This window comes from Loxodonta africana, chromosome 12, assembly GCF_030014295.1.
Source record: "Loxodonta africana isolate mLoxAfr1 chromosome 12, mLoxAfr1.hap2, whole genome shotgun sequence".
In the NCBI taxonomy this organism is placed as follows: Eukaryota; Metazoa; Chordata; class Mammalia; order Proboscidea; family Elephantidae; genus Loxodonta; species Loxodonta africana.
In genome coordinates, this window is record NC_087353.1 from 26,574,955 (window position 1) to 26,587,209 (window position 12,255).

General features: G+C 38.1%; 1 protein-coding gene across 9 annotated transcripts in view; it reads right to left on the minus strand.

The window, feature by feature from the left end:
• The window catches only part of NBAS (NBAS subunit of NRZ tethering complex), a 449,992-nt gene that overhangs the window by 34,752 nt on the left and 402,985 nt on the right, over window positions 1-12,255 (minus strand). For all 9 annotated transcript variants that reach the window (XM_064295047.1, XM_064295045.1, XM_064295049.1 and 6 more), the window contains one exon: window positions 4,206-4,345. In XM_064295047.1, coding sequence (XP_064151117.1) covers window positions 4,206-4,345 — 140 coding nt within the window. The remainder of the gene's footprint in view (window positions 1-4,205; window positions 4,346-12,255) is intronic.

Genomic DNA, 12,255 nt, shown 5'->3' on the forward strand with positions numbered 1-12,255 from the left:
AAAGAACTGAACAGAAGATTTCAAAGGGCCTCCCGAGAAGACAAAGTATTATAAAGACATGTGCAAAGAGCTGGAGATGGAAAACCAAAAGGGATGAACACGCTCGGCCTTTCTCAAGCTGAAAGAACTGAAGAAAAAATTTAAGCCTTGAGTTGCAATAGTGAAGGATTCCATGGGGAAAATATTAAATGACGCAGGAAGCATCAAAAGAAGATGGAAGGAATACAGAGTCATTATACCAAAAAGAATTAGTCAATATTCAACCATTTCAGGAGGTGGCATATGATCAGGAACCGATGATACTGAAGGAAGAAGTCCAAGCTGCTCTGAAGGCATTGGTGAAAAACAAGGCTCCAGGAATTGATGGAATATCAATTGAGATGTTTCAACAAACAGATGCAGCGCTGGCGGTGCTCACTCGTCTATGGCAAGAAATATGGAAGACAGTTTCCTGGTCAACTGACTGGAAGAGATCCATATTTAAGCCTATTCCCAAGAAAAGTGATCCAACTGAATGTGGAAATTATAGAACAATATCATTAATATCACATGCAAGCAAAATTTCGCTGAAGATCGTTCAAAAACGGCTGCAGCAGTATATTGACAGGGAACTGCCAGAAATTCAGGCCAGTCTCAGAAGAGGACGTGGAACCAGGATATCATTGCTGATGTCAGATGGATCCTGGCTGAAAGCAGAGAATACCAGAAGGATGTTTACTGTATTTTATTGACTATGCAAAGGCATTTGATTGTGTGGATCATAACAAACTATGGGTAACACTACAAAGAATGGGAACTCCAGAACACTTAATTGTGCTCAGGAGGAACCTTTACATAGATCAAGAGGCAGTTGTTCGGACAGAGCAAGGGGATACTGATTGGTTTAAATTCAGGGAAGGTGTGCGTCAGGGTTGTATTCTTTCACCATACCTATTCAATCTGTATGCTGAACAAATAATCTGAGAAGCTGGACTATATGAAGAAGAACAGGGCATCAGGATTGGAGGAAGACTCGTTAACAACCTGCATTATGCAGATGACACAACCTTGCTTGCTGAAAGTGAAAAGGACTTGAAGCACTTACTAATGAAGATCAAAGACCACAGCCTTCAGTATGGACTACACCTCAACGTAAAGAAAACAAAAATCCTCACAACTAGACCCATGAGCAACATCATGATAAACGGAGAAAAGACTGAAGTTGTCAAGGATTTCATTTCACTTGGATCCACAATCAACAGCCATGGAAGCAGCAGTCAAGAAATCAAAAGACGCATTGCATTGGGTAAATCTGCTGCAAAGGACCTCTTCAAAGTGTTGAAGAGCAAAGATGTCACCCTGAAGACTAAAAGGTGCGCCTGACCCAAGCCATGGTATTTTCAATTGCATCATATGCACGTGAAAGCTGGACAATGAATAAGGAAGACCGAAGAAGAGTTGATGCCTTTGAATTGTGGTGTTAGCGAAGAATATTGAATACACCACGGACTGCCAAAAGAATGAACAAATCTGTCTTGGAAGAAGTGCGGCCAGAATGGTCCTTAGAGGCAAGGACGGCGAGACTGCGTCTTATATACTGTGGACATGTTCTCAGCGGGGATCAGTCCCTGGAGAAGGACATCGTGCTTGGCAGAGTACAGGGTCAGCAGAAAAGAAGAAGACCCTCAACAAGGTGGATTGACACAGTGGCTGCAACAATGAGCTCAAGCATAACAACAACTGTAAGGATGGCGCAGGATTGGGCAGTGTTTTGTTCTGTTGTGCACAGGGTCGCTGTAAGTCGGAACCGACTCGACGGCACCTAAGAACAACAACATATGCATGCGAAAGCTAGACAATAAATAAGAAAGACGGAAGAAGAATTAATGCCTTTGAATTATGGTATTGGAGAATACTGAATACACCATGGGCTGCTAGAAGAACGAACAAGTTTGTGTTGGAAGAAGTACAAACGGAATGTTCCTTGGAAGTGAGGATGGTGAGACTTCGTTTCACATACTTTGGGCATATATTAGCAGGAGGCACCAGTCCCTGGAGAACAACATTATGCTTGGTAAAGCCGTCAGTGAAAAAGGGAAAGATCTTTAATGAGATAGGCTGACACAGTCACTGCAATAATGGGCTCAAACACAGCAATGACTGTGAGGATGGCGCAGGACCAGGAAGAGTTTCATTCCGTTGTACGCAGGGTCATGATGAGTTGGAACTGACACGATAGAAGCTAACAATAAGAACAGGAATACACTGGATGAAAGCTATGAAATCTTTCATAAATACAAATCTATTATCCTTTCTATGCCTTCTCCTACCAGGGGACTGAAAATGCAAAACCATAGTCTCTGAAGTCTCAAAGTTGGTACTAGTAAATTAGCAGTCATGTCAAGCAAATGTCTTTGTTTTTAACCTTATTATATTTACTGATGACATTCAATCACTACCACACTACCTGTTCTTTTCTCTCTCTCTTTTTCCCTTCTTTTTTTCTTTCTTATTCTCTCTCTCTCTCTCTGGTTATTTTGGAAATGACAAAGTCACACACTGGATTGTCTGAAAAGTATTTTTAAGACCCTCTTAAAGGATCCCCTCAGACATTCTCCTATGGCGAGCACCAGTTTGAGTCAGGATGCAGTAGGACAGGACAACTTTACTTTCCCTCTGAGTACTCCTTAGGCAGAAGAAATCAGCAGATGCTTTGTTCTGCTTCTAATGATTTAATAGTTTTATGAAACACAGGCTAGCAATTTACAAATATTTCATATGTGAATACAAAAATAAGAGTGTACCTTTAAGAACTAAGATTTTTTTTTGTTTCTACAAATGCATTACATGTTTAAGTGAAGCTGATTTTGCTTTTTTGGGGTATATTTTACCACGAAAAAGTGAGTGGCTTTAAATGGTCAGTGTTTTATATTATCATCTATGAGTCTGCTTAGAAATAGATTCTCAGGTCCACTACAGAGCACTGGGTTCAGGAAGTCCAGCATGGGACTCAGGGATCTGCCATCAACAAGCTCCTGAAGTAGCTATTCCAAGACAGCTGGGAACTACGTGCTCTCACAAGTAAAACTGAAGGTTTTACGATATGAGGGCCTATATTGTATAGTTTCAAGCAGCGAAGGTAATAATCCATTCTTAAAAGTACATGCCAGCATGCTGTCTCCGTCAAAAATAATGGAGATCTAAGCTTTTTTTTTTTCTTTTCTAAAAACACTTGGTTGAAAAACAAAACTAAACAAAACAACACTCACTCTCCTTGGTTAGCTTCAGAAATTTCTAACAGTCTTATTCTAGAGTTAAGGTAGAGTCTTTTTCAGATGTTCTTCAGCAATGCTAAGCTGCTCACAGAATAATTTATTTTCAGGCAAGTATCATTTTTAACTTCTGAAGTGTGGAGAAGCGCACTGGCCCAAGGGACCAAGCCCAGTCCTGGAGCAAATGGACATTTGGAATACAGGCACTGGAACTCGTAATTTTTGCCAACAAGTAGCAGCAGTTTATGATAGCCAGCATATGTGCTTCGAGGAAATCTGGCCACTTCTTCCAAAGGCTAAGGGTAAGTTATGTGGCTGACAGCACAGGAAGTTGTATGAAAACCCCATGCAGCTATGAATGGCAGCTGCAAGCTCAGCAGGACAGAGATGGAACAACATGGGCTGTGAAGGTAGCCAGAAATTGGTTAGAATTCTGACTCCTTCACTTATCTGTATGACGCCCGATGTTATTTAACTTCTGCATGTCAATTATCTGTAACATTACCTTTTCTTGTAGGTTTGTTGTGAGAATCGTTGATAATACATGTAAATTACACATAATGTTGTATGTTTTCAATACATGAGAATTAGTCATTTATTCCATACAAATTCTCAAGTTAGCACTACGAGCTGTATGTATTAAAAGGCAGTCCAAAAAATTCTTGGCTGAAAATACTGGGACACAATTGTTTTGTTGACATCATAAGTAGGATGCTATTACTAAGCATTGCCTGAGACTCTTGAATAATATATTTGGGTTCAGGAGCAAGGAGAAATGGAAAAACATTGTAGTATTTCAAAAAAACAAAAAACAAAAAACAATTTCATTTCCTTTAAAGGCAAATACTGACTACATTATTATCCTTTCACTGGCTCTTTTGAAGGTACTGCATTTTTAGAACAAAAGCCTAGACAAAGGAAAGCTAGTTAGGCTAACTTTATGTTAATACTTACACATCTTCACTTTTCATAGGTGGCCAGGCTTGCAAGAGTAAAACCAAGTGCTGAAAGTCAACCTCATGGTAACTGGATTCTAGGAGCTCCGTAAAGAGAGAGTAGCGGTTCTCTTCATTTTCAATGTCTGTTACGTCTACCTGTGTACGTGGAAACACACACTTGAAACTAGTGGCAAAGCCTACTGAATTGGTTTACCTAAGAATTCTAATTTGATTATTTTGATTAAACATTGTTATTTGAGAAACTTTTATGACGTGCTGAGGGAAGATAAACAAAATCCAAAACAAATATACAAAAAACAAACAAGAACCTTCAAAAGCTCTTGGCCCTACTCAATTTCAAATATTTATGTTAAAAATTGTTTAAAACAAGATCACAGGAAAGTTCTTAAGATCCTTTTAGCGAAATTTCAAACAAGCAGGTTTCCATAGCACTGGCTTACAGGAATTTGATATTTGTTATGTGAAAATACTGAATGGTTTGATTTAAAATTTTAATATTTCACTATATAAACATTAGCTGAATATTTTCAAGTTTAAATTATCCTAAGTATATTTTTCATTGTCACTTTCTGCATTGTGAGTACTTACCTTCATATTGTCTAGAAAATTCCTCTAATTTGAAATTAAAGATTTTATTATAGTGTACTTATCATATGATTTTTTTTGCTACAAATAAAAATAAATCTTTTATTCACATCTCTGTCTCTAATGTGAAAGAAGTTTCTGTCACATACAGAGTACTCATTTTTTTTCTCTCACTGACTAACTGAATGATGTTACTTTTACATTGCGGCAATCCTAAAACAACTCATATCTTCAACACCTCTGTGGATGAAAATGCTTGACTATTTTATGTTAAAAGGTAATTTCACATATAATAGCAAGCCAAGTGCTGGTTCTCCAGTTTCATAACCTCTCTTAATGCAGATTCTCTACATTTGGGTACACAGACATTTCATAAGACTCAGATGATGATACCTTGAAAGGATAATGAGACTAGATGGCCACCTATATATTTGATAAATTGTCTGCATTAGTACTTTCCCAAAAGATTTAATTTAATGGACACTTTGGCTCTGATCCCAAAGAGTGATCTGAAAAAGTCACACCATAAATTTTGTATTTACACAAAAATTGATATGTGCTGTAAAAGTACTGGTTGTCACAATGGGAAGCCCTGTTCACAAAGTGACCAATCAGATCTCCCAAAACCTGCCTTAAAGTGCCATGCCATTCTCCATGAAATAATAATCAAAAAGCATTTTGTAGTTTTTGAAACAATTTCTAATACAGTAAGTCACTTGACCCCTACAATACTTCTGTGCAGAGGACAGCATTGGCAGTATGAACCTCACTTTACAGATGAGGAAACAGTCTCACCTGTCCCAGATAACATGGCTAGCAAATGGCAGAGTCAGGACACAATTATAATCAGATTAGGGTGTTCTGAACTTTGAAAAAACGCAGAGAACTCAGTAACCAAGAATAAGCTTTATATTACTTAAATTGGTATACTAATTGAGAGTTTGGGAAAATTCTCTGGACTACTTATGGAAAAATGTTAAAAAATCTCAAACTGAAGACATCCATTACCTGACCTCACCTCCTTCAACTAGCCTCCAGCCACAAGGGCCTTTCTGGCGTTTTTGCATACATCATGTACATTCCCACCTCAGGAACACTGATCTGTATCCTCTCCCTACCACATGTTTCTTCCAGAAATCTATATGGTTCATTTCCTCATTTCCCTTAAGTTGTTCAAATGTCATCTTATCAGGGAGGTCTTGCTTAGTTACTCTAACCAAATTAGTGCCACTCTCAGTTTATCTCCCGCACCCTGTTTTATTTTTCTTCTTAGGACTTAACAACTATGTGACATATATTTATTTGTTTATTGTCTTTCTTCTTCCATAAGAATGTAAGTGTCCTGAAACGAAAGACTTTTATTTGTTCACTGGTTTATCCCCGTTATTCAAAATATGCCTGATATAAAGTAGATGTATATAGTTGTTCCTTGGTATCCATGGGGGATTGGTTCCAGTACCCCCACGGATACTAAAATCCATGGATGATCAAGTCCCTTATACAAAATGGCCTACTATTTACATATAACCTATGCACATTCTTTCATGTATTTTAAATCATCTCTAGATTACTTATAATACCTAATACAGTGGAAATGCTATGTAAATAGCTGTTATACTGCATTGCTGAGGGAATAATGACAAGAAAAAAAAGTCTGTACGTGTTCAGTACAGATGCAACCACCACAGTCCTAACTATATAATACACATCAGCAATGATGCAATTTTTCCCCCCGAATATTTTCGATCTGTGATTGCTTGAATCTGAGGGCCAACTGTCCTAACTACTTGCTGAGTAAACGAACAAATTAGTGAATGGGCATATGAATGAATGAAGACAATATGTTGGTTATAAAATATTTTAGCATACTGTTGTTGTTGTTAGGTGCCCTTGAGTCCATTCTGACTATAGCGACCCCACGTACAACAGAACGGAACATTGCCCACTCCTGTGCCATCCTCACAATCATTGTTATGATTGAGCCCATTGTTGTAGCCACTGTGTCAATCCATCTCCTTGAGGGTCTTCGTCTTTTTCCGCTCTCTACCAAGCATGATGTCCTTTTCGCTCCTGATGACCTGTCAAAGTATGGGAGACAAAGTCTCATCAGCTTCACTTCTAATGAGCATTCTGGCTGTACTTCTTCTAAGACAGAGTTGTTCGTTCTTCTGGCAGTCCATGGTATATTCAATATTCTTCTCCAACACCATAATTCAAAGACATCAATTCTTCTTCAGTCTTCCTTGTTCACTGTACAGCTTTTACATGCACATGAGGTGACTGAATATACCATGCTTTAGGTCAGGCATACTTTAGTCCTTGAAGTGACATCTTTGATTTTTAACACTTTAAAGACATCTTCTGCAGCTTTTCCCAATGCAATGCGTCTTTGATTTGACTGCTGCTTCCACAGGCGATAACTGTGGATCCAAGTAAAATGAAATCCTTGATAACTTCAATCCTTTCTCCCTTTATCATGATGTTGCATATTGGTCCAGTTGTGAGGATTTTTGTTTTCTTTATGTTGAGGTGTAATCCATACTGAAGACTGTGGTTTTTGATCTTCATCAGTAAGTTCTTCAAGTCCTCTTCACTTTCAGCAAGCAAAGTGTGTCATCTACATATTGCATGTTGTTAATGAGCCTCCTCCAATCCTGACGTCCTGTTCTTCTTCATAGAGTACAGCTTCTTGGATTATTTGCTCAGCGTACAGATTGAGTAAGTATGGTGAAAGAATACAACTCTGACACACACCTTTCTTGACTTTAAACCATGCAATATCCCCTTGTTCTGTTTGTATGACTGCCTCTTGATCTAAGTACAGGTTCTTCACGAGCACAACTGAGTGTTCTTGAACTCCCATTGTTCACAATGTTATCCATAATTTGTTATGATCCAGACAGCTGAATACTTTTGCATAGTCAGTAACACACAGGTATTTGTATTATTTGCTTTCAGCCAGGATCCATCTGATACCAGCAATGATACCCCTCGTTCTACATCCTCTTCTGAATCTGACTTGAATTTTTGGCAGTTCCCTGTCCAAGAACTACTGCAATGGCTTTAAAAGATCCTCAGCAAAACTTTACTTGTGTGTGATATTAGTAATATTGTTCAGTAATTTCCTCATTCAGTTGGACTGCCTTTCTTTGAAATGGTTACAAATATGGGTCTCTTCCAGTCAGCTGGTCAGATAGCTGACTTCCAAATTCCTTGGCATAGACAAGTAAGCGCTTCCAGCGCTGCATCTGTTTGTTGCAACATCTCAGCTGGTATTCTGTCAATTCCTGGAGCCTTGTTTTTTGTCAATGGCTTCAGTGCAGCTTGGACCTCTTCCTTCAGTACCATCAGTTCTTGATCATATGCTATCTCCTGAAATGGGTGAACATCGACCAGTTCTTTTTGGTACAGTGACTCCGAGTATTCCTTCCAACATCTATTGACATTTTTTGCATCATTTAATACTTTCCTAGTAGAATTCTTCAATATTGCAACTCAGGGCTGGAATTTTTTCTTCAGTTCTTTCAGCTTGAGAAATGCTGGATGTGTTCTTCCCTTTTGGTTTTCTATCACACCTTTGCACATTTTATTATAATAATTTACTTTGTTTTCTCGACCTGCCCTTTGAAATCTTCTGTTCAGCTTTTTTACTTCATCATTTCTTTCTTTTGTTTTAGCTGCTCTATGTTCAAGAGCAACTTTCAGAGTCTCCTCTGACATCCATTTTGGTCTCTTCTTTCTTTCCTGTCTTTTTAATGACTTCTTACTTTCATGTCCTTGATGTCATTCCACAACTCATCTGGTCTTCAATCATTAGTGTTCAATGAGTCAAATCTCTTCTTGAGATGGTCTCCAAATTCAGGTGGGATATACTCAAGGTTGTACTTTGGCTGTCTAGACTTGCTCTAATTTTTCTTCAACTTTAACTTGAACTTACATATGAGCAATTGATGGTCTGTTCCACAGTTGGCCCCTGGCCTTGGTCTGACTGATGATATTGTGCTTTTCCATCATCTCTTTCCACAGATGTAGTCGATTTGACTCCTGTGTAGTCCACTGGTGAGACCCATGTGTACAGTCGCCATTTATGCTGCTGAAAAAAGGTATCTGCAATGAAGAAATCATTGGTCTTACAAAATCCTACCATGTGATCTCCAGCATTGTTTCTATCACAAAGGCCATATTTTCCAACAACCAATCCTTCGTTTCTAACTTCACATTCCAATTGCCAATAATTATTAATGCGTCTTGATTGCATGTTTTTTCAATTTCAGACTGCAGAAGTTGATAAAAATCTTCAATTTCTTTATCTTTAGCCTTACTGGTTGGTGCATAAATTTGAATAAGTCATATTAACTGGTTTTCCTTGTAGGCATATAGATCTTATCCGATCGCTGACAGTGTTGTACTTCAGGATAGATCTTGAAATGTTCTTTTTGACGACGAACACAACGTTGTTACTCTTCAATGTGTCATTCCCGGCATAGTAGACCATATGACTGCCTGATTCAAAATGGCCAATACCAGTCCATTTCAGCTCACTAATGCCTAGGGTATCTATCTTAAAGTGTTCCATTTCATTTTTGACAAATTCCAATTTTTCTAGATTCATACTTCATACATCCCACATTCTGATTATTATCGGATGTTTGCAGCTGTTTCTTCTCATTTTGAGTCATGCCACGTTTGCAAATGAAGGTCCTGAAAGCTTGACTCCATCCACATCATTGAGGCTGACTCTACTTTGAGGAGGCAGCTCTTTTCCAGTTGTATTTTGAGGGCCTTCCAACCTGAGGGGCTCATCTTCCGGCAGTATATCAACAATATTCTGCTGCTATTCATAAGGTTTTCGCCAGCCAATTTTTTCAGAAGCAGACTGCCAGGTCCTTCTTCTTAGTCTGTCTTAGTCTGGAAGCTCAGTTGACACCTGTCCACCAAGGGTGACCCTGCTGGTATTTGAAATACCAGTGGCAAAGTTTCCAGTATTAGAGCAACACACAAGCCCTCACAGTACAACCAACTGACAAACACGTGGCAACAGGCTGGTATCAGATATTCATGGAGCTACCATAAAATATTTGTTCATTTTGTTAATGGAGATAGATGTACGACTTAAAAAAAAAAAAATGGTGTCAAGAGGGAAATTACTAAAAAGGACCCAGAGATGGCATGTTTATTGACATTATGTCTAGACAAATGATGCCTTGTGATTATGTAACTTCAATGAAGTTTCCCTCCTTGAGCCTTATTTTCCTTATGTGGAAAATGGGCTCCAAAAATTTCTTAAGTCTCAGAAGTTTTGAGGACGTGCCTTAAAGTCTGAAGCTGGGAAAAGGGCTGTTAAATGGCTGACATTTTTTCCTTGCATTGAAATTTGAGTTTTTACATAAGAGTTTATTTGTAGAAAAGTTTTTATGCTTAAAAAATATTGAACATGCAACTACCACAGCTACCACCACCAACTGCTCTGACGGGGATCACAGTAGAGGGTCCTAGGCAGAGCTGGAGAAAAAAGTAGAACAAAATTCTAACTCACACAAAAAAAGACCAGACTTACTGGCCTGACAGAGACTGGAGAAAATCTGAGAGTATGGCCCGCGGACGCCCTTTTAACTCAGCACTGAAGTCACTCCTAAGGTTCACCCTTCAGCCAAATATTGGACAGGTCCATAAAACAAAATGAGACTAAAGGGGCACACCAGCCCAGCAGCAAGGATTAGAAGGCAGGAGGGGACAGGAAACCTGGTAATAGGTAACCCAAGGTTGAGAAGGATGAGTGTTGACATGTCATGGCGTTATTTAACCAATGTCATAAAACAATATATGTACTGTTTAATGAGAAATTAGTTTGTTCTGTAAACCTTCATCTAAAGTACAATTAAAAAAATGTTCTTATTAAAAAAAAAGATTCACAATGCGTCTTAGCTGGATAAAGGCTCTGACATGTCTTGTGAAAAAATAAATAAATTGTTTTGAGTTCTGCTTAAAAAAAAAAAAAAAAACTGAACATGCAACTATCACAGCCTCCACTAGACTGAGTCTAGTACAACTAGATGGTGCCCAGCTACCAGCACTGACTGCTCTGACAGGGATCACAAAAGAGGGACCTGGACAAAGAGGAGAAAAATACAAAACAAAATTCTAACTCACAAAAAAAGACCAGACTTACTGGTCAGACAGAGACTGGAGAAACCCCAAGAGTACGGCCCCCAGACACCTTTTTAACTCAGTACTGAAGTCACTCCTAAGGTTCACCCTTTAGCCAAAGATCAGACAGGTCCATAAAATAAAACAAGACTAAATGGGCACACCAGCCCAGGGACAAGGACAGGAAGGGAGGAGGGGACAGGAAAGTTGGTAATGGGGAAGCCAAGGTGGAAAAGGGAAGAGTGCTGACACATTGTGGGGTTGGCAACCAATGTCACAAAATAGTATATGTGTTAATTGTTTAATGAGAAACGAATTTGTTCTGTAAACCTACATCTAAAGCACAATAAAATATTGAACAACCATTGAATGATAAGTCTCTGATGTTCCTCGCAGTGCCAATATTTCAGTTTCTGTAATTTACTGCACTATAATTTGTAACATGGAAGTTTCTACTTTATGTGAAATGCAGATTCTATATGGGTTATTTTCTATATGGATGCATCCCATGAAAAGGAACAGAATAAGAAAAAAATTATTCATGTTTTAAGTATCATTTAGATTCAATTTGTTTCTTTTCAGCAACCTTAATAGCTTATTCATTTTTAGAATATGAACTGTATCATGAGGGGAGGAAAGAGAAAAGAAAAAATAAATTAAACTGTTATATGTCTGTTTTTATATTAGTGTACAAATAATAGTTTCCATTAAAAAATATGTTTGTTAATAAAATTCTTTGTATAGCAACTTTCTCATTTGTACCCAGACTTTTTCTTTTTTTGTGGCCTGTGGACTTTTTCTTCTTTTTTTATTCATTTCTTTTTCCTTGTGTAGTTCTTTTTTTAGAATTTATTTGTTGTTGAGACTATACACAGCAGAACATATACCAATTCAACTTCTACATCTACAATTCAGTGATATTAATTACATTCAAGTTGTGCAACCATTTTTACCCTCCTTTTTTGAGTTGTTCCTCCCCCACTAACATAAACTCACTGCCCCCTAAGTTTCCTAGCTGACCTTTCAAGCTGCTGTTGTCAATTTGATCCCATATAGATCTTAAAAGAACACAATGTTTAAGGCAGACTTTCTTTACTAAAACTAGCTGAGTTAAATAATTGTTTGGTTTTAAGAAAACTTCAGGAAATATTTTTGGTTTAAGGTTTAAAGATTACCTCAGGGCAACAGTTTCAGGGGTTTGTCCAGTCTCCACAGCTCCAGAAAGTCTAGAGCTGTGAAAATTTGAAATTCTGTTATACATTTTCTTCCTTTTGATCATGATTCTTCTACAGAATCTCTGATCAAAACGTTCA